This window comes from Acomys minous, assembly GCF_964271855.1.
Source record: "Acomys minous genome assembly, chromosome: 3".
NCBI classification, from domain to species: Eukaryota; Metazoa; Chordata; class Mammalia; order Rodentia; family Muridae; genus Acomys; species Acomys minous.
In genome coordinates, this window is record NC_140485.1 from 87,977,913 (window position 1) to 88,002,453 (window position 24,541).

Sequence of the window (24,541 nt, forward strand, 5' to 3'; positions counted from 1 at the left end):
GTGTTTGGGGTACTGTTATAGCCTATGGTAACGCAGGGAACTTCTGGTGTATTGAGTACTGGTTTGGCTTCTGGGATTCTGTATAATGTAGTAGCCTCTCAGATTCCAGGTACAGGCATGGTGTCTGGTAGAATAGGGGGTTTGGGGTTCCATATATTGATGTGGCCTCTGATAGAGAAGTAGGCTTCTGGCAGAGTTGTGGGCTGGGATATTGAGACAGGGGAAGGTGTTATTCTGGAAGCTAAGAGGGCTTAGAGGAATCACTAGATTGTCTGTAAATGGGGTCTTACCCAGGGCTCTAGATATAGGTGTGGCTTCAGGCAGAGCAGGGCTTCTGCAGAAAATATTTCGTGCTACATTTATAGCATCAGCTCTCCCTGGACATATAGTTGTAACTGATGAAGTCAAAGCATTAGTGTTTAGTGTTTTAAGTTATTTATGATACAATAGAAAATAAACAACTTTGTGTGAAAATTGAAAACCTTATTTTGTCATGTTTGAGTATTCTCTCTTAGGTGCCTGTTCTTTTCAAATGGAAAACAGAAAGGGAATGTATCTGTGTGGGAAGAACAGTGGAAAGCTTCTGGGAGGAGTAACTGAGGAGAAACTATAATCATGATATAATGTATTAAAAATATTTTTTCAATAAAATAAAAAATATGAAAAAAACAAAAACAAAAGAGAAAACATCCTCATTTTTAAATGTGATTTAATCAAAGCCATGATGATTTTTATTAAATAATATAAAAACAGATTAGAGGAAGAAAACAAAATTTTGAAGTAGTATGCAGTAATTATACTTAAATAATTTAATGGATGTTTTAACCATTTAAAGACTGAGTGTTTAAGATGACTCTTTGATAGTTTTGAGAAAAGATTACACTTTTATTTTTACATCCTTATACTGTGTGTGATATATATATGTATGTAAATAAATGATCATGTGTGTGCTTGAGTGTTGGCACTAAGCATGTAGAAGTCAGAAGACTACTTGTGATTTTCTGTTTTCTCTTTTTATGTGGGTTTCAAGGATGGACCAAATGTTGTCAGACATGGTAGCAACTGCTCATACCAGATGAGCCATCCCATTGGTCCAGAAATTATTTTTTTAAGGAAAATAGTTTGACATAGTTATTACTGAAATTAAATTCAACTTCTTACTATCTGTACAATACATTTTAGTTTTGTTTTTAATCACACAATTTTATTTTCTTTTTCTAACTAGTTTTGTTCAAGACTAATGTAGTAATCTGAGAGGACATAGGAATGGTCACGATATTAAATAATAAACCAACTCTTCAGAGTAAAGAGTGATGTTGATCTTAACCTATCATTACAGGTTAAAGATTGATATTGGTCTTAACATATCATTACAGAAATTCTCATGTATAAAATTTTTAGTTATACATATGTTATTGGTAACTTAGAACCATTTTTTTCATTTTGTCTTTTTCATGTGTCTCTCTACAGAAAGCTGATCTTGCAGTTGCACCACTGGCTATTACCTACGTACGAGAGAAGGTCATCGACTTTTCAAAGCCATTTATGACACTTGGAATAAGTATTTTGTACCGCAAGCCCAATGGTACAAACCCAGGCGTCTTCTCCTTCCTGAATCCTCTCTCCCCTGATATCTGGATGTATATTCTGCTGGCTTACTTGGGTGTCAGTTGTGTGCTCTTTGTCATAGCCAGGTAACATGCTTACTTTTGTGATTTTTTTGGCAATTGTTACCTCTTTTTTCTAACTAATAATTGTCAAAAGTCACAATCTACGTTCTTTTCCCTCTTTCTCCTGGGTGCTGAAGATTTACAAATGTCTAAGAGTCACATAAAGTTATTTCATGGAATACACTGCCTTTTGGGGGCAGAAAGCATGCTGGTTGTGTCAGTAAGCTGGAATCACAGTAACTAGGGCTTTCTATTTTTAACAAAAATCTAAGCACAGTCCTAATATTTAAAACTTTGGTTTTTTTTCTGCTTTAAGATTAGAAATGTGTCTCAAAATTCATAATTCTGCTACACCTATATGGACCCTGAAGTCCATTATGATTTTGAGTTTTATATTTTGTAGTAAAGAGAATTAAAATTTTAGATGTATATTTCCATGAACATTAAAATATTCATAATATATGACTACATACATTTATATGCCCCATAGTCGAATTTAAATATAATATTTTCTTTTCTCTGTTTTGTCAGAATGATTTTTTGGAAACATTTGTCTTTCTTGAAATTCTGTAACAAAGTCAATGCACTTTTATTAGCAGTGGAACAGGTTTTTTCATTTTAATACACACACAAATATATATATACACACAGAATATTTTATATACTTATATTTTTGACAAATTTATACATATTTTTAAATTTAACATTTAACTTAATTGGTTTAACAGTGAGATTTGACTATTTAAGACCACTGTAATTTGCATTTGCCTATACCAAGCAGCCATACAACAATTTAATCTGTATAGTAGAGCTTCTTAACATGTTTTCTCATAGTCTTTTATTCTTCCACAAAATTAGAATTTGTAGTCTAAAGTTTATACTCTTTTAGCTTCTGCTTTTCCATGATCTATGTAAATTAAATAAGATCACTTGTTGTATCTTTGGATCATATTTGTTTGGCCACCAGCACAAGCTACTCTGCTTTGTAAGTATTCAGAAAAACAATTCCAAATATATTTGCAGAATTAGTGAAACCATAGAAGACTGACAGAAAATACAACAAAGACAAGCTACACCCCATGAGCAAAATGTTCCTTGTGCCTGTATATGTACCCATTCTTCATAAATAAAGCCTGGAAGAAAGGCTCCTAACGTTGTCCTGAGTGAGTATATAGGCACCAATCATGGTAAAGTTTAAAAGTACTTTTCTAGAAGTTTTTAATTAGACTCTTGAGTTTATTTTCTAGCTTCAGATATAAGAACTAATAAAAGACATGTGGTATGATATAAAACTAACTGTTTAAAATATTTCTATAGATCTCATTTTCTGTCAAAAGGCAGTGTTATATTGAGTTGTTACTGTATTGATTAAATAAATAATAATAACAATTAAAGAAAATAATTTTTCAACCAGGCTTGGTGGCATATACCTCTAATCCCTACACTTTTGAAGGCAGAGGCAAGCTGATCTCTGTGAGTTTATGGCAAAGTGATCCCATGATATCCAAGACTACACAAAGAAACCCTGTCTCAAAAAAAACAAACAAAACAAAACAGACAAACAAAAAAAACAAAAAAAAAAAGAAAAAGAAAAAGAAAAGAAAAACCAAAAAGCCAAACAAACAAACAAAATACAAACTATTGTATTTAAAAATCTAAAGGCAGATAGTGTACCATATTTCATTGACTTTCTTTTTAGTTTTTCTGACTATCTTTTCTTAGCTATTTAAAGAGCAGATTTGAAATTACACTGTTCTGGCTTCTCATTTAGACACGGGAAAATTTATCTATCAAATATCTAAAATGTAAAGTAAAACAAAACAAAAATATTTTATTATAAAATTCATATATATTCTCTTAATAAATGTGTGATAATTTAATGAATAATAAATTATATTCAACAGTCTTGGTAAAGGGTGTAAGGATATCTGTAAGTTCTCCCGTGTATATCACTAGTAAAAGTATCTCATTTAAAGTATCTCCAAATGTTAAAAATAAGCACTTAATAGCAACAGAAGAACGACTAGGTTCAGCTTAATTCCTAAAGGAATCCCCAAATCAAATGAGTTTTTATAGAATTAGTTTTTACTAGTATGAAAACAATCAATGATGTCAAGTCCATAGAAAATGCATTAGTCCACTGGTAGAATTTAATTGCTATTCTAAATCAAACAGAAGTATAATTTTGTTTTGAATCTTTAAGTAATTATACTATTTTAGATTTGCTTATTAGTTAAAATTATATCATGTGGAAATCTACAGTAAATCACTGACATTACTCAAGTCAAGTAGATGAGGTATTTTAAAAATATTTATATTTATATTGCATTCTTTATCTCCATTAAATTATGGAAAAAAGAAAGAGCAACTATTTAGTGATTGTGTAGCTCAGTGGCAGGGCATATGCAAAGCCCAGAGCTTAACCTTTATTGTGGATAAATGTACAAATAAATAAACAAACAAAACTTTTAGGTGTAAATCTTAGTTTCTGTTAATGTTGCTGTGATAATATACTGTGCTGAATGCATGAAAAAATAAGTTATATGTAGCTTACATGAAAAGCCACAGCCATCACGACAAGCAGTTGATACTGCAGATCATGAAGGAGTTGGTCACATTACACAAGCACCCAGAAGAGAGCAATGAGTATTTATGTGTAGCTTATTCTCTCTGTATTATCCAGTCCAGAAGGAACATTTTCACATCTACAATAGAAGTGTGTCTTTCCACTTCTATTAATACAATCAATACAATTCCCAGGACCATATCCACAGGTCAATGTAGTCTAACTCTCCCTTATTGAAACATCTTTCCTAGGACTTCAGAGTCTTTCAAATATAAATTTGTATGTCACCTTCATTGTAAATCATAGACACAGGTGTAAACCAATCACTGTACCAATATTGAAATACTATCTATATATTATTGAGATATATCATATTAAAATTTAAGAAATAATGTAACACTTAATAAAGAAAGAAAACTAGCTTATAAATTAAATATAACAAATGTTTTCATATTATAATTTATTTTTAGCTGTTATAATTAATATTTCTTATATTCTTATTAAAAAACTAATATTCTATAACTTTCCAGATTTCCAGACATACTTTCTCAGCTTTTTCTTTTTTCACTCATGTTTACCATTAGTTATTTTCTCAATTAGTCAAATATTTACTGTCTTTATAGTCAGACTTATTAGAATCCCATAAAACTCTAAATTTTTCTATTATCTATTAGCTCATTTAACACATACAAATATCTAGATTTATGTTGTGTTAATAATGCTAACATGTTGTAATCTACAGAAAAAATATAGCTGAATATATTCTTTTCTTAAACACTAATATTATATAAAATATATTACATATCATATATATGTTATAATATATACCCTTTTAGCATATAATAATATATGATAATCCTAAATATACTCTTATAGGGATTCTAAATAATTTTAACCTATATTCATAGAAGATACTTATATATTCAAACATAAAGTAACTATAAAATCATAAGATATTTTGTTAGTAGTCCTTCCAATAATTACCGCATATAGGCTATATTATCATAGTAACAATATTAGTTTTATAAAAATTTTATCTCAATGAAAATTCTTCCAAAGCTGGATTTTAAGGTATACAGTTTTGTTCAGTCATTGAAATAATTTTTCTTATCCTTAGATTACAATGAAAATGCCCAATATACTTTACAAACTTTATAAGTTCATTTAATGATTAAAAATATGTTTCTAATATTTTTTGCTTTGGTTTACTCTTCATTTGGCCTTAACAAATATTGAGTTACCATGAGTAGCCTAATGACACAATCAGCATCCTCTGACTTAGAAGAAAACTCATTTAAGAGTAGATATAAGTCTGCGATATTGCATTCTAGAAAACAAACATCCCTGTCTCAAATATCTTAGCAGTTATTCTTGGCTGACAGAAAGAAGTCTTGTCTGAGACAGGATTCACTGAATTCTAGTATTTCTTAGTATTATTCCTCTCTTCTTTTCTCATTTGGTTTACTGTAGTTACATTACTAGTGAGATGAAGTCTAGTCATATGAAAAGGCTAATTACGGCACCCACCCTATTTATGTGTAAGATGTCTTTTTCACCTTGCTTCAAATATTTTCCACATTGAACAAATATAGTTTAGTAACAATGAGGTATTTATAAAATGCATAAATTTAAGTTGCAATTTAATTCAATTCCCATAGATAGCAAATAATTTGTCTTTCTGCCACAGCTATCTCACAGGCAATCAGATTTCCAGAAATTCCTTATCCCGACATTTGTTTTGGGATTTTTATAGTTTATAATACAGAGATGCATAAAGGAGGTCAATACTCAAATGAAGGGAATAGTAATACACATATTCCCCTCCAACAGGATTGATGTCACCTGAATTCATTATTCACTAAGCTGATGTGAAGTATTTCAGAAAATGAATTGTAAACAAACTAAAGAGAAATATCATTTCTACACCAGGTTTGAAAAAAGCCTTCATACACAGCTATACTTTAGGTTTCTTCTACGACTTATAGGCAATATTGATTACACAGAAAAATATAAACAAAACCAAATTATTCTAACTTGTTTTTTCAGCAGAATAGCAAACTAAAGAATATTTGATGTGTTGAACATATAAAATTTATTTTCTAAGTTAAAACCAATATATATTTTGATGTTGTTTACTCTTTATGATTTTTAGGATATTAGAGTAATAACTTACATTTTTGAGTAAGACAGGGAAGAATGGCCTTTTAATATCTACATAAAGGTTTATAATTACACTTACCTGCAGGAGTGTCTTGCATTATGGTTTGGCTCTAACATGGCTTGAGGTCACAAAATGAAAGCCTGTCTCATTTGGAGTCCTCATAATTTAGAGAAAATCTGAATTTCTTTTGGAACACCATGGTTTTAAACATATTGTCTTTGATAGCTTACTGATTTTAGAAACCCATGCCCAGCAGGGTGTGGTGATACACACCTGTAATCCTAGCACTTGAGGCAGAGGAAGGGAGATCTCTATGAATTGTAGGCTGTCCTGTCTACATAATGAGTCCAGTATAGCCAAAGCTACACAGATAAATTCTTTATAGGAAAAAACAAAAAATAAAAGCAAAAACAAAAATACAAAACAATTCAAAAGAACCCGTGTCCAAAATGTTCATATTGACACCTTTGATCTTGGTTCCTGAGCAATATGCAGTAACTTTTATATCCCTGTCACAATGATTGGTGACATCTCATGTGCATTGAAAGGCAACAATGGATTATTATGTTCTTAGGAATGGAAAACTATTTTTATATATGCTCAGCGGTAAAGTAATTGGCTGTCAGAAAAACTGTTGCAGCATTAAAATGAAATGCCAATTTTGTTGTGTGCCTGACCACTAATTTTTCAACCTCTTACTCAGAACACCATTTAAAATTTAGCTTTCTATAACATTGCTTTAGGTAATATACGGCTTTATTTTAAACACAGTTATTCAGAGAAGTAAATTTTAGAGAATCCTATTTCCTATTTTGCTTCCAGTTTAGCAATCTTCCTTAGAATAATAGCAAAAAATGGTTTTTAGTAAGTGCTGTCCTACTATGCCTCTTATTTACATGAGAAAGTTCATTAAAATGATTATGTTTTAAGATTTGTCCAAGTAACGTACATAATGGTCAGTACAGATTCAGTCTAAAGACGCTTTCAAACTACAGACCGAAATGCTTTTATAATTCAAGAGGCTAAGACCACAGGGGACATATCTCCAAATCTCAAGAGTTACTTGCTAACCCCACTATAAAATAAAACGTCCATTCAACTAACATGGTTACAAAATAGCCATTGTTGTAAGGTAGGTGTGTGTCTTTTGTTCTGTTAGTAGAACCAGACCAATTGGGGCTTAATGGAATCACCTGTGATGATGTGATCTAGGTATTGGCAGCAAAAAAGATCATGACGGAAATCATAGGACTATGAGGAGAAGGTAAATTCTTATTCATAGAAGTAGAAATAAGCTTATCTTCAAAATCCCAACTTTATAACTTCAGGATATTTAAAATAGAAGTTGAAATGAAAATAAGTATTACAAAGATAAAGTAAGATTAAAGTGAAGTGTTTTTTTGTAATCTTATGTAATCAAATATCTGGTGGCGTTTTGTTTTGTGGAAATTTCCACTTGAGCACATTTTGGTAGTTTTTATATCTATATAAAAGTATTTTCCAAATAAAGTAAAATTATTTTTCCTTCTTTTAATTATTATTTCTTTTACTTACCTTGTAGATCCTTAGTCAAACCCAAGGCCTTGTACATGCTGGGCAAAAGACTAGCCACTGAATACAGCCCACCTGTCAGTTGTTTTCTTAATGTTAAGACAAAATAAATATGCATGCACAAGAAATTATTTAATAGCCTGGTTTTTCTAATATTATAGATACATCATTTGCCTTTGATGTCTGTTCTTGAATCAATGAAACAACAGAGGCTCAGGATGATTGTTGTCATGTCTAGGTCATTGTTCAGTGTGCCCATTTCACAAATATTATATCAAAGAGTTTCTGAAATACGTTTTCAGAGAGAATCTGTAATTTTCATATAATAAATACATTCACTTTATTAAAGTTTAATGTTTATGAAACTGTAACATTTAAAAATTCAACGTGCATGTAGCATGTCTTTGGTAGTTGCCACTACACAGTCCTGTCTCTCATCAGTTACCTCAAGCTGAGCTGTTAGAAAACCATGGAGCTATATTACTAAAGGTCTGTTTCTTTCCCTTTTTATCTCTGTTAGTAATTCTATTCCATTCTGTTTTCTTCCATTCTGGCCCAATGTACTCCATCCCATCCCATCCCAATCTGTTCTGCTAAGTCTGTCCTACTCTTACCAACTCAATTTCTGTTCTACTCTATGTAATTCTATTCAGTTCCCTTGACTTGGGAAAGAAACCCTATTGTGAGTCTATTAAGAAGAGTTAGTAGGCTAAGGAAAATGAAGCATACTTTCCACAAATCTTATTCTTCCAGGCTTCTTAGTTTTCAAGCAGCTTCATTTCTTCTGCTAAAGTTTCTGTAAAAGGCTCTTCCAAAGCTGCCTCCGAACATGGCTTGTTTTGTCAGCTCTCAGAACAACACCTCTGTTTTTCCACAGACACTGGGAAAACTTTGTTGTTTGTTTGGGAGGGGAGCTTCTCAGCACAGTAATAAAGGTTCTTAATTTACTGGGGTAGGAAAGAGTGTACTTTTCATGTATTCAATATGAAACAAGAAAATCTGCAATGTCTACTCCAAAGAGGCCCAAATTGTTATATGTAGGTCTTCCTTGAAACAGCAAAGTCTGTGCAGGAGAACCTGTGAAACACCCAGGAAAATACATTAGTTTTTCGTTTTGTTTTCTGTATACTTTCCTACCACAGAAATGCTATGTTCCTAATTTTTTAAAAAAGTGCAGAAACATACTATAGATATTTTATTATATATTTTTTATTAAATATATTTTTTAATTTTTACATATACATTCATATTATTACCACATATATAATAAGATACCTATAGCAAGAAGAACCATAACACAGTCAGGAATTATATAAATGTTACATTCTAAGTGTTTGGCTACTTGTACTGGCAGCCTTGAAGAAAACATCTTTTTTATTTGTAAATGTTACTAACAATTATGTTTCAAAGCTATTGTACTACTTTATTACATGAATTTTGCTAAATACACATTGTCCTATGTATAAAGCCATTTGCCGTTAAGCCATGTGAAGAAAATACTGAGAGAGGAAAAAAATTTAACACTGTGCAAATAGGAATTACAGAGATAATCTCTTATTCTCCTATCTTAATCAAATATGCATTTATAGAATAAAATACACATATTCCAGACCCTTTCACCACTTCTGGCCAATAGGAAATTAAAAGTGTTTTTCTGTTTTTGAAGTTTTGATTTGCTGTTACAGGAAGAAAGATTTTTCTAAAGAAAATGAGCATAGGAAACTCACTGTAATATATTAAAAAGAAAATTGTGTTATGTTGTTTTGCTTACAGTGTTAAACTCATCTTTCTATTTTCCTTTAAATTAAAAAAAGTTTACTACCACTTAAAACTTTCAAACAATGCTGTAATACTTTCTTCTTCGTATTACTTGTATAATCTTATAGAAAACAGATAATTTCTAGAAATTACTTATTAGGTGCATATGAAAAGTATATTATTATCTTGCTAGCCTTAAAAATGTAAAGAAGTGTTAAAACCTATTTCCAGAATATTCAACATTTAGGCAAAGATACCGTTAAGATGTGGTATCTTATACTCCTGCCTTCTTGATGTCTGATAATTCTCCTCTTTAAAATGGTTAGTTTCATTTGGTAAAAGAATCGCAAGTCTCTCTGAAATTCTGGGGACAATCAAATGCTATTTCATATTATTTTGAACCCTCTCATAATTTATATTTATGAGAGTAGTTTCATCAATATTAAATGAAAACTAAAAGAAAAATTAGTGGTGATTTATGACTTTATTTTTTCATGTTAAGTGAAGTAGTGCACTCTATCCAAATTATTAATGAGTAGGAGATACAACATCATCAGCCAGGGCAACTTCATTCATTAGAGCATGCCACAGAACCTTAATTGCTATAATTTTTTTACATTCCATTACATAATTACATCATTCAAATTAATTGTTTTCATGTCAATCCTGTTGCTTATGTGTACTGGAAATACAGAAATTAACCATTTTTTTTTGTGGTAAAAAACCTTGCTAGCGAAATAAACTCATATATCTATATTTCAAAACTAGAATGAATGTATTTAACCTACTGTACACTGAATCCAGACCTTCATTTCTAATGCTTTATAATTTTCATACAGCATAATTTTATATTTTCACAGCCTGGATATTACAGTGTTTTGTTATTTTTAGAAAAATATAACTCGAAATTAATCATTTGACAAAATATGTTCCATTCTATTTTTCTCTGACTTCTTTCTATCCCAAGACGATAAAGTAAGGTGGATGAACTCACAATAGTTTTCCCTACTTAATTGATGAATTTAATATTTGAAGCAAAGGTGAAATGTTAGGTTTCAATGTTACTGGCATGATAAACATTATAAACAGTTGGGCTACAACTGTCATCTAAGTTGGTTCAGAATATGCACCTGAATATTATTTTAACATAATAAAATTAGGTAAGTGTTTCCTGGCTTCCCTTACTATTACTGGTCTTCACACTGGGGGTGGTGGGAAGTTTATCTTATTTTACATTTATCTAATTGCTAAACTGAGTTTTTATTTGAAAATAATAAATGAAACCCAAATTTTGTTTATAGATGGATATATACAATAGCCCACTCATAGAAACATGTTCATTGTAAAATCTTCATGTCATTCTTTCCATTTTAATAGAATGTCAAATCATTTGAATTAGACAGATTTGAAAGTTATATATCAAATCTACTTGCTGAGAGCTTTTAAATATTCATTTTGGTAGTTATTAATTTGGACAAGTACATAAAAATAAAACAATTGATTTCAACATACCAGAGTTGTCTTAGGAACTCTGAGGCATATGTAGTGTATATAAATCATATTAAGACATATTGTAAATTTGTTAATAGAATACACTACATTGTAATGTTATTATTTGTTGATACAATACATAAACTGTGTATATACCTAACACTAAGGCATGTTATAATTTGTTGATACAACACATTGTATTGATTAATAAATATATTAATACATATACAGTATTCATATGTATATTAAGACACTTTATTGTCTTGTTGATACAACTTGGCGTATTATCAAAATGTTTTAAATTCTTAGGTGGAAAGGCAGAAAGCCTAGAAATGAAAATCTTTTAATGTTCTTGCAGAAAGAAACTTTATAGTTAAAATATTAGTAAGAAAAGAAACTATGTACCTTGCATGTTTATGTCTATCCTGATTTATATTTTCTGCAATATTAAAACATTATTTATATCATTTTAAATACTTAAAGGATTAATTTATATTAGATCTTATGACTTGTTTGAATCCCATTTTTTAAATAAGAAGGTATAATTTGCTTCATGCATCAGTACTAGACACGACATGACCAGCTAGCTGCAGCCAGCCAGCTTTGAGGCTTTTCATCCTGGACAAAACAGTTTTATAACCCTTCAGTATATGTATTACAAATTGCAAGCTAACCACTTCTTTTTTGTGAGTCCAAAAGAAACATTTAAAATGAAATATTGCTGATTTTCACTTAAAAATAACAATTTTAATGTTTAGTATAATATTTGTGAATATAGTCACCTGGGTAAGAAATAATTAGTAAGGTAAATTTAATGTCTTCTTGTGTACCATTGAAATCTAATCAATTTTCCTAGTAATTCTCAATTTAAAGCCACTCTTCTTTGAATGTAATTGCATAGTTGAGTTGTTGGTAGCCAACTAATAGGGTAACAGGAAAACCATTGCATAATTTCAATATAAGAAATTAATTTTTCCTTTATGTTGAAATGTCTTAAAGATCTTAATTGCAACCAATAGTATTACTTACATAAATTTTTGCATAACATATAGATGATTATAATAAACACTTTCAAACCATAAAGTAAAAAGCAATTTTAGGCAAATTAAATAAATAGCATATTCTTATATAGCTTTAATAACTTTAAATATATTAACATAGTGATAAATTTATTATAATCAATTTATTGCTGAAAGAAATTTTCTACAAACATTTTTAGTATGAGACTTCAAAAAGCCCTATATTTCAATGATGCTCACTATTTTCTTCTTTTTATTTCCTTATCCATAATTTAAATTTGTTTTCATCACAAATAAGTAGCTATTAACATTCTTACCATTTCATTAATCTCTTTTGATCCATTTATAGATTCCAAATAAAATGTTCAACAGCATATTATTACAATTTTGTATAACCTTTGCCCTTTATACCTATAACTAATGACTTATTGGCAAAATGGAAGCAATTTATGTAAACATTAAATAATGAAAAATATATTAATTTTTTCTATTTCTGAAGTTTAATATTTATTCAGGAATTTGAAGGTGTTTCAGTGATATATAGATTATTTATTAATTGTCACATCAATGAAGTAGTATTTGTTTTGTATTCATAGCCATATTCCTGGTTTAAATCTCCCCAACTGCAGTAATATCAAGGTAGCCAAAGGTTTCTCTGAACACAGCCTTTGGGAAGTAAAATGGAATTGTCTCTGCAAGTCAAGATGAGCAGACTTCAATACGTCACTCAGTTACATTCCCAGGAGAAGCTAAAGAATAAGTCATAAATGTCTATTGCAGCAGTCCTGGTAGAAAGTGATAATGCATAGTTGTGCAGAATATTTGGGGATTATATTCGGAAAATATTGGAAAATCCCAGAGCCTAGAAAACATGACAGAGCTAAATAGTTGTACCAAGTAATATGAAGCATTTCTAAACACAAATGCTGTTTAATCCTTATCATGAAAATAAACTGACATCTAAGCAAGTATCAAGGTATTATAAAGAAGTATTAAAGTATTCTTAAAAGATAACTGCACATGAAAACATGTGGAGAGAAGAAAATATGACATAAATAATTCAGTCATTGGATGATTTTCTTGTGATAAGTCATTGTGGAGGTTATAGTTTACTAAATATTGAGCTATAATTACTAATGTGGAAATGATTCCTTACTGTAAAATTTTTAATCATGATATACTGTCCCTAGTTATAATTAAAAAAAATACTTTAAGGGTACTTTTAAAAAAATGGTAGATGTCCTCTGCAAGCTAAGTAATAGGTTCCTTGTCTGTTTTTAAAAAAATAGTTTCATGTATGGTTAATAAGAAACCTGACCAAATACTTAGTCATTTTTTAAATTTTTATTTGTATTCTTCATATTCACTTTACATCCCAACCATAGAACCTTCCTCCTCTACTCCCAGTAACACTCTCCCAGCCTCTTCCCCCCCTCATACCTCCCCTTTATAAGGAAGCCCCCACCTCCCACTCTCTACCCCAGCACATCAATTATCATAATGACTGAATTCATCCTCATCCACTGAGTCCGGGCAAGGCTGCACCGCTAGTGATAGAAAACCAGGGGACCAAGTCTACATCATAGAGGGCACCCACACTGTACTAGGGGACCCATAAGAAGATCAAGCTGGCTATTCAATACATATGTGTATGGGGCCTAGGCCCAGTCTATGCATGCTCTTTGGTGCTTTCATCCCTGTAATCCCCAATGGGCCTGGGTTAGTTGACTATCTAAGTCTTCTTGTTGTGTTCTTGCCTTTCTATCTTTGCCCCCACCATTCTTCCACAGGACTCCTCTAGCTCAGCCTAACGCTTTGCTGTGAGTGTCAGCATCTGATTCAATCAGTTGCTGGGTGATGTCTTTCAGAGGATGCTTATGTTAGGCTCATGTCTGTAAACCAAACAGAGTATCAGTAATGGTGTTAGAAGTTGGTTCTTTCCTGTGAGGTGGGTCTCATGTTGGGCCAGGCCGTTGTTAGACATTCCCTAGGTCTCTGACATATCATTATTTCTGCACATCTGTAGGCAGAGTAAATTTTGGTTTCAAGGTTTTGTATGTGGATTGGTGTTCCCTTCCCTTTATTATAAAGCCTGCCTGGCTAAAATATAGTCTCCTCTGCTAGGAGGTTCATCTATTTAATCCCATATCCTCCTTGGAACCTACCCTGTTGCAGGGGCTTACTAAACAACAAAGTAGTATCTCAAACATTTGCCTTGAATTTAACTGTAGCAAGGCTCTCCTCAAACTTATGGTAATTTTCCTGTTTGAGCCTCCCCCACTTAGGTAATAAAGAAAATATTGTTAAACATATTAATCTCACTACTGTAACAATGTATTATGACATATACCAGGACACATTTTACAAAAGAGTAGATGTTATTTCTCCTGTAGGAAGAAGGGAAGAACTCTGTGGCCAATTGAGGTCAGAGAGTCCAGGTATTGATTCTCACGAGCTTGAATACTGACAACTTAATGGTGAATGTCATACAATAGATAAATCAGTTAATTTAATCAAACTTCTCCTGACATATTTGTACTGGAATTTTTTCCATTAGTCTAAGCTTTCTGAACCGGATGAAATGACTGCAAACATAACAACTCGAATTACACACTGCGAAGGCAAAGAGATTGGCAAGTACAATTCTATACACAACAACAGGAGAAATGAATGACAGCAAACTGGTAAAATGTTAAGGGGCATAAATCAGTTACATAACTTTCATTTTAATCTTTGAAATATAACTATGATGTTTAAAATAATACAAAGAATTAAACTTTTGCAAAACCCCAAAATAGAAAACTAGATAAATAGAGCAACAGGTATAGTCTATTAATAAGATTTAAATTCAATGTTTCATTTAGGGAAACTGAGTCACACATAAAAAAATAAGCCAATTATTATTCCAAAATATATATTATTTTCTGAGGTTTTAGGTTCTTGACAATTAATAATGTTAAGTATGTAAACTATAGAAATCTATGCTGTACGAAGAAGTCCTAAGAAGTGTAAAAACGTGACGCAAGTTCTGTGATCACGGAAATGAAGATAGAATAATGCAGCATGAGATGAGAGTTAGCTATCAGGAGACTTCACATCTGCAATGAGAACTGTGGCTAAAGCCTGGAGTCTTCAACCTGCAGGAAGGACTCTAGCATATATGGCTAACGTGTGGTCCATCCTTCTCAGACTACTTACGTAGGTACAATGTGATAATCAAGGCCACTTGAATTTATTTCTTTTCTTTTCATGTCAGTCTCCCACTTTATCTTTGATCAATATGAAGTAACCTGCTTTTTACTTTGGCCACTTTTCTCAGCACTTTATTAGTTTGATAAAAGCTGCTGTTTGGAATGAAACTGTTGAAGCACCTGAGGATTTTACATTTTAATAGTGTCTTGTATTGTCCAGAAACAAACATTTGAAGAAAGGTTGCAATGAGTAAATACATTTGTGTGATGTTACTATGTGAAATGTTACTGTCCAATGTTCATAAAAAATTTTTATTATGTTTCCCAGAGCCTTGCACTTACAACAGTACACTTCTCTAAACTGAATAAAATAAAACTTTCATTCATTTGCCCATTACTTGATAAAATTATGATAATATCAATGTCATTGTTACCTAAAATATGTTAAGTATATTGGAAAATTTAAGAAATTATAGGTTCATTTTACACAGAAGTGATCAGCAGAAGTTAAACAAGATTAAGAAACACTAGGAAATGATTTTACAAAATAATATATATTTATTAATTTCACTGAAGATAATGACATAGTGTATGTGTTCACAGTGTATATATTCACATGAAAATAATTCTCTGAAAATAAATAAAAGATAAATTATGGACTGCAGACATAAATGAAGAAGCAGAGCCAACCAAGTTCAGGCAAATGTCAAACTGGTATAAAAACCCTTGGGTTTTTTAAATAATGATTTTATTTTATGTAACTGACTGCATGCATATGACATGGAGAAAAAAGTTTGGAAAAGGTGAGAAGCACTGATGAACTTATGCCCTCAAGGCAGAACAGGCCTAGCACAAAGATCTCGCTTTGCTATTTAAAATTTAAACTTTTTATTTAAAATTATACTAAGCCTAGTAAACATTTTGTTAAGTAATTACCAGTTACTACACAAAGGATAAAAAGTCATTTATTAGAAAATATAAAAGAAAATTTGATGGTAAGTAATTTTTATATTCCACTGGGGTTACCATAAACTATGGAACAGCTCCCTATAAATATGATTATTAACATAATGTTTCAAATGATTATATAAAGGAGTGCAGGAATAAAAAAAAACGAATTCCTTGAAAAGTAGAGAGATTTGATTTTTAGTGAAATCTTTTGTAATTAAGAGAACAAATCTATAGGTCTATGTTGTAGCAATTGCACTGATTTATGAAAGAGATAGTCAAACTAGTCACAAAATATTTTTGAGAAATTAAAGAGCTGATAATCGAGCCACAGATGGCCTTTTTGGCCTGATTTCATGAGCACAGTTCCTGCTTCACTGGCTGGTACAAGTAAAGCCTTTTAATATGAAAGGGGACAATAACAAAATACTCTTGTTGAAATATGTAAAACATCTCCATTGCCTTTTTAAACTGTTTGCTCATTGCATGTGGACACATAGTTATACACACACAAAAGAATTGTTGGTGTCAATGAATATGAATTTTCCTTAACCATAAATAATAAAAATTATTATTAATTTCAAGAAATATTAATAAATTATTCATGGTCACTAAGCTTAATATAAACACTGCTAAAAATCATACTGAGCATAATTGGAAATTGTTCCAAAGTTAAAGCACATAATTATGTATATAGTACAGTGTTCAAAATAATAAATTAAAAATGTAGTTCTCAAAGTATGTATTATAAAACTTTTTAATAAATTGGGTTGTAGAAGCTCATTCTTTAAAATCACTTAAATGTTGCCATTATTATTTACACAGATTAAGAGATATATTTGGTAGATACAAGTAGTTTATTTTTCTATATTAGGAAACATGGAAATGTTTTATCATAATTTAATGTGTAAATATCCTGCATATGCTAATTTGTATCCAATATCTACCCTAAAGCTTACTTACAAATGAATATGTAAAATATGTAAATAAATTGTAATTTTTGACAAGAGCCAATATAAAGCTATGTGTTAGAGAGTGTCAGAGCAACTCTTAAAATGTGTGCATAAAATAATCACTTATAGTGAGATTTGATTGTTGTATTAGTTAAAAATAAGTGCTTGCCTGTTTTGTAAAATAATCAGTTTAGACAGGATATTACTACATTCTATAGCTTGTTCTATCATTAGGAAAATGATTTAAGACTCTTTATTGGTATTGGGATAACTCAGTATGCTATATTATATGAATTTCTAAGTATAAGGTATTTATTTATAAGTAAAGTACACATTTTAATTATATTGCATAATTAAACATATATACTTAATTGTGCAACATTAGTTGCTTACCTTACTTTTTCAATTTTGTACGAAATAATATTGTTGATAAGAACTGCCTTTAGTATATCTAATATTTTTATATTTAGATGTATCAGATTAAGCATTAAGGATGTTGTGGACATACTAGCAGTGAACTGAATAACTGAATTCTAGATATACATAAATATAACACAGAGTATCCAACTAATAATTCTCTAATTATCTATGAATTGACAGACAATTTTTATTTTACCTTCTTTGGTTTCATTTCACTTATATCAACATGAGTCCTTTAAAGAGAGGCACTCGTTAACTGCTAATGCTTTCTTTTCAGATCCCTAAAACCATGCTAGATTTTTAATCTTCAAAGAATAGTACAGTAAACAAACAAATGAGAAGTAAAGGAGACAAATTAGAAGATGTTTGGAGGTGTTGGCATACAAGGAAGATACAGGAAAGTAGAAAGAACCGTTAGAATCAGAGGAAAATAAACCTCTGTGGCTTCCCCAAAATGAGTGACCTCCCACCACAAAGCCATGCATTTATTACATAGCAAAACATTAAGACATATCTAGTAACATATGCCATTCATACATGTTTATTTAAAATTAAGACTCTTTTTCAGGTAGAATAAAATAGGACTATAAGTGAAATGATGATTACTTTGATTTATATGTTTTGTATACTGACAAAAAAAGAAAACCACAACATTGATCATTCACAGAATATATACAAACTGAGAAAGTTTTCTGGTCCTTTTACCCAAGAGCATCAAAGCACAAATTGACATGTACTAAATTTTTCCAAGAGCAATAGAACTTCTCAATATGGAATAAAATACATCAGGATGATAATATTGTATTCAAAATATTAAATTATTATAAGGCCTTATTAAAATATTTTATTAAATAAATATAGAAAATACTTTTAAAATTACTAGAACAGTGCTCAATAATTACTTCTGATTCTCTAAGCTGTTATATAACATACACTTTTATAAACATTATAATAAATATTTCAAAGAAAGTTTTAACATAGTATATGGTACTCCTTTCCCTATTGAATTACAGACTGACATAGTATATATAAAATTTATCAGAACTTTAAAAGATGAAAATATTAATACAATTTAGTAAACATATTTATTAATTGGGTTATTTTTAGTGTACCTGCTACAGTTCCAGAAGGGGATACTGTCAAATCAAAGATTGGATTAAGTATTGATAATTTAATATTATTACTTTCAGAAAAGGGAAAATTTGATACAGCTTTTAAACAGCATTTTCAGGTTCCTGTACTTACCATTGCTGAGAGTGACAAGAATTCCTACTCAGTCCTACATTCCTGGGAGCTCTCTGCATTTACACGGACTACTTTCCTTTATGCTCAGGAATTATGCTATCAACCATGATTACCAGCCATGGCAGAGCTCAGCCTGAAAGAACAGAATAATGGTTCCTACTCTCTTCTCTCTGTGCACAGTTGAAAGCTGTACTTTCATTCATAGCCAAGATTCTGCTAATGGGTGGTTATTATTGTTCACACTGCAGTCTCATGAAGGGATTTGTTGTTTCTTAGTTCTGAACCACTGCATCTACTCTCAGGAATTTTTGTTTTCCTTGTGTTGTTAGAAAATATTTTGTTGTCTCCTAGTCATTTTATGATGTTTCCAGTAAAACCAGTATCAAGCACTCTCTTATGTTACCTTTTTCCCTCCTGTTAATGAAAATATATCTTACGGGGAGAATTCAAACTGATTCCAGTAGTTACTTAAGTAAGAAAATTTAAGACTTAAGCAGCCATTCTCCATTTATTTTATTTTTGCATATTGGTAGTCCAGGCATTTTTTAATATTTAGTGAAAATTTTACTGCATACAAAATATATGATTCTCAACATATATTATTACTTCCATTTTTAAGACAATAATATTTCTCATCAACATCTGAAGAAAATAACCTGCCATGGAAAGAAACCACAGACAGACAGGTAGGCAGGTAAGCAGGATTTACAATAAACACTGATGATTGAAGGTCTGACTATCACCTCCCAAATGATACTGGTTTTTTCACCTGCTTAGAAAAAGAAAAATGAGAACAGATAAATATTTTCATTATTTGATGAACCCCATATTTACATATACCTAAGAAACTTTATATATTATTTAGTAAGAAACATTACTATAATTATTCACTAGGAATGCAACTCCAATCTGAATATTTAATGCAGCTGTTCCTCGTCTTCTATGTAACACTGAACACAGTATTATATGATTTTGTTTCAATATGGAGAGACTAAATTAAACAGCATTATTTATTAAGTACTTATTCATTTCCAGTATTATTCCAACTTTGTAAGAACTATGGGATTATAATGGCATGCATACTTACTTCTTTCAAAAGGTCTATTATCATAATATATATATTATTCATTAACAGATAAAAAATGATATTAAATATATGATAATGAAGAGAGCATTTCAAATGGCAGAGGCTGAAATAAATATAACATATTTTCCTCTTAAAGGGTTAAGCATTCAAAAGATATTATTCTTAAAGTATAAACAGGACACTAATGCATTGGCTATAATACAAGAACACTTAATTTTTTATTATTTTTATTATTTTTTGGTTTTTTGATACAGGGCTCTGTGTAACAGCTCTGGCTGTTCTGGAGCTCACTCTGTAGACCAGGCTGGCCTCAAACTCACAGAGATCCACCTGCCTCTGCCTCCCAAGTGCTGGAGCTAAAGACATGTGCCACCGTTCCATTGGAGGAAGAATAAAAACAAAAGTTTGCAGGTGTTAATATTCTAATATGCATTGTAACAGATTAATGTGAAATTAATTTTTGTTACTTATTGATTTGTTTGGAGAATTTATAGAATTGATAATTTACAGATTTGAAAATTAGGAAAAGGATTTGAATTGATTAGAAAGTAAAACTTATATTTTATAGATTTTTAATTAAATAATGAAGAACATAAAGTTACAGAGTATTTTTATAATAGCCATATATAGAGTAGAACAAATGAAATGTATATAAAGTACTCATAGGAATTAAGGAAGGAAGTGTCCAAGGCCCAAAATAAAATTATTGGAATAAATGATTTATGTATGAAGAAAAATTTAAAGCCATGAATTACTTTGAAGAACAAATGTAAGAAAGTTTGATGATTAACTGAAGACAAGATGATGACAAAGGCAGACAAGTGACTGAGAATTCTTACATAAATTGTTGGGCAATGTTTGGCAACTATAGTACTGATATCATACATAGTGAGCAAATATTTATTTTAGAGATAATGATAAGCTTAATATGGAAAGCCTGGGGATGAGGTCTGGATACCTCACAGTAAAGCAGAAATTTAAAATAACCAGAGTATAGCAGATGTTTAGCATTATGATAGACTTTATCCCTAATCAATAAACATATGCACTGAAAAGTCCAAAACAGGCTGTTATACAATGCAAGGAGTTAGGATTACCACATGAAGACGTGACAGTATTTACATTGTGGAAGTGGAATTCTCAGTCTGCTGCAAGTCACCTTGCTCTATCAGGAATATTTCATAAAAGTATAAACTAGCTATTTCAAATGCCATCATTAGTGTATAATTGACAGATAATTATTATTAACTTTGATAGCCTTGAAGTCTGTCTTATTGAAAAAATATATTTAAATTGTTGTGTGTTTATTTTATGGAAAGTTATCTATTTTAAAAACTGGAGTGTTATTATTTCCTAGTTAATATAATGTTTCTTATTCGTTTTTTCCTGTTATTCTTTTTTTTATCATAATCTAACTTCAACTTCCACCTCATCATTATTATTTTACATTATGAAATCTTCTACATCTTAGTATAAAGTTCAGCCTTAATTAATATCCTACTCATTAACATTTTGGAAAGCACCTGCAGTAATTTGTAGCTATGGAGTTATTTTTCTCAGGAATTCTTCTTTTCCCTGATGAAAACTGAACTGAAGGCCTTGCACACGTGTGCAAGTAACTTACTACTGAGCTATAACCTACCAAAGAAATATTTTAATAATTCTTAAATTGCCTTAGAAATGAAAAATTAAAAGACTACATAGGCTTCTATATCTCATATTAAAATGTATAGACAATTAATGAATATAAAATTAGTTCATGGTACAATTGAAATTATTTGAGGAATTTTTCATATGTTAGGAATGTTGGATACATACATGATAGCAGTTGCTCTCAAAAATCAGCCATCCTTATTTCTAAAAAAAAAAAAAACTAAATTATGTAAGAACATAGAAATTATATAAACTATTAACTAAGATTTTATGACTAATTAAGTGTTCAGAACTAAGAAAATTGCAAAGTTCCTCATTTTTAGAAGGACTGAAAAAATATTCTTCTGTCAATGGAAACTAATTTATCATAAGTATTTGCTTTTGCTTTACTTTGGGGGAATAAAAGACTGTCAAGCCAGTGGAAACGGATTCCCATTGAGGTAAGACTGGCCCACTGAGAACTGTTACAGACCTGGCTCCATCCTTCTGTCCAGTCTTGGGAACAGGAATGTATTCACTTCCTTTATATTAATGATAATAGCATTCTTAGATTATGTCTAGCAATTCAAGATGGGCTAACACAACTCAGTGGTTTATAATTGCCATGATGACACAACATAAAATGGTAATCATTTCTCATTTTCTAGAGCTCATTATTTAAGTGTATCTGATCTGGAGTCAACCTAATTGGTCATGCCTCATGTTAATACTACTATGTTAGTGGAAGGCATGCTTGCTTTTTAGTAGATGGAAAAATTCTCATTTTACATTTGCTCCTTCCAGGGAGTTCATTAAAATGCTATAGGGCATATGTATAGTAAATGACTATTCAAAGATATGGTTGAATTTTTAATGATGTGGCAAGACGTTTTCCTTCTTTCTTGGATTTTAATGTACATTTCTGTCCACTATAACATTTCAGAGTGTGCCTGAGATAGCATGCTTAATGATAGCTTACTTCCTTATAAGTAACATTTCTCTTAAGCCTGTCATTCCGTGCAGATTTCTTGTAGAGAAATGGTACTTTATTTGTGGCTACTGTCCCAAGTAAGAATGCTATGAAACTCCCCCCTCTGTTTTTGCCTCATAAGTAAATGCTAACTGATAAACCCAACAGACATCTGTGAGATTCTTGTTGGCACAAACATAGCGGAACCATCTGTGTTGAAAAGGACATGGCTTAACTGAGTAGCAGTGACCTTTTTAAGTAAATATACTACAATAAAAAATGCAGCTGAAGACATGGCATCTCGTTACCATAAGCATCTGCCATAGTGACTTCAGAAGACAAAAGTACCATTGAAAAAGCATCATCAACAGCTATCTCATTACTTAAAATATTATAGCATGAATATACCTTTTATGATTCAATGCTTGATTTTATAATTACAATGCATATGGACACTTACTATAGTTATCACTCCTAAAACATCACTTTATTACCTAAAATATAACAATAATGCATGGTACTATCTTTTATTAATCTTATGTTCTTTCAAGAAAGTCTGAGATTTGGCTCAAAGAATACTTTTCATCATCCAAAAATAATATTGTATTCATAAGCTATTAAATAAATTCAGAAAATTTAAATATTAGATTTTTAAAATACTGGGATTCTAAGTTGAAAAGTTGTGGAAGGTCACTTGTTCTCAATCCTGTTCAATTGTACAGCCATATAAGTAAATACATAGTCACAGTAAATAAACATAATAAGGCTGAATAAAACTCGAAATGGCACAATGATCATGATTTTTTGGAAGTATAATACTTGGGTGAATCTAATATGTAATGTTATAAAATAATTTTATACTCAAAATTGTACTGAACTCTAATTTTAAGTAAATGATCAGTATAATTCCTCTAATGACTCAGTAGACAGTAGAAATTTTAAAATGGAGATGTGACATGATGAATAACTTAGTGTAAGGTTTATTTTGCAAAATGAAACAACCCAAGAAACAAGAGGAGTTGCTGGTATAGAAGGTCATGATGTGAGAATAAGATCCAAGAGCAATGAAAGCTGGTGTGATCCACTGTAGGGGCAATTCCTAAAATATGGGTGTGGCTCTATTGTAGCTTGTATTTAAGGAGAAAAGAGATCAAAAGAAGATAGGAATAAATTTAAGTTTCTGAAGTCTTAAGAATTCAGAAAAGCATCTGTTACAAGGCACTGGATTTATTTTAAGCATTTCAATATGAAATAATAGTAACTATTTAGGAAGTGATTCCTGGCATTAAATAGAGTACACACAAAGAGAATGTATGACTTCAAGTTGAAAGTTTTGTAATCACAAGCACAGTGTTTAATAGCCACAACAGTATTAGCTAAAAAAGGTCGAAATGGAGATCTGAAGAGCTGTGAGCAAGCCATAAACACTGGGGAAGACGATAAGAAGAAGGAAGAATTCAGGAATTAACAGAAATGGCAGTGTTACATAAATGTTAGAAATTAAAAATAGCCAAAAGTCGTCTTGAGAGAAAATCATTAACATTGTGCTCATGTCAAAACTAGTCTAATTTTATCACAAGAATATATATTCCAGGTCTAATAGATATGATTGTATAGATATATGAGGTAACATAGTTAAATAAGGTCTTCAAAAACTTCAGAGAACTACAGAATATGGCAACTAAAGATGTTTTTCCTGACCATTGGCTAGATCTGGGCAGGGGTTTAAAGTTTACCGCCTGTATTGTCCTTGGCTGGTGACCTTAGTTTTAGCGGGACCCCTGGGCCCAAATCTGCCTATCGTAATGTTCTACTTATAGGTTTCTAGGACCCTCTGGATCCTTCTACTTTGCTATTAGAGGGAAGTAATCCCCCTCAG

At 30.9% G+C, this 24,541-nt stretch overlaps 1 protein-coding gene across 4 annotated transcripts in view; it reads left to right on the plus strand.

The window, feature by feature from the left end:
* GRIK2 (glutamate ionotropic receptor kainate type subunit 2) overlaps positions 1–24,541 on the plus strand; it is a 655,703-nt gene that overhangs the window by 490,665 nt on the left and 140,497 nt on the right. For all 4 annotated transcript variants that reach the window (XM_084776934.1, XM_084776935.1, XM_084776932.1 and 1 more), the window contains exon 12: positions 1,471–1,694. In XM_084776934.1, coding sequence (XP_084633060.1) covers positions 1,471–1,694 — 224 coding nt within the window. The remainder of the gene's footprint in view (positions 1–1,470; positions 1,695–24,541) is intronic.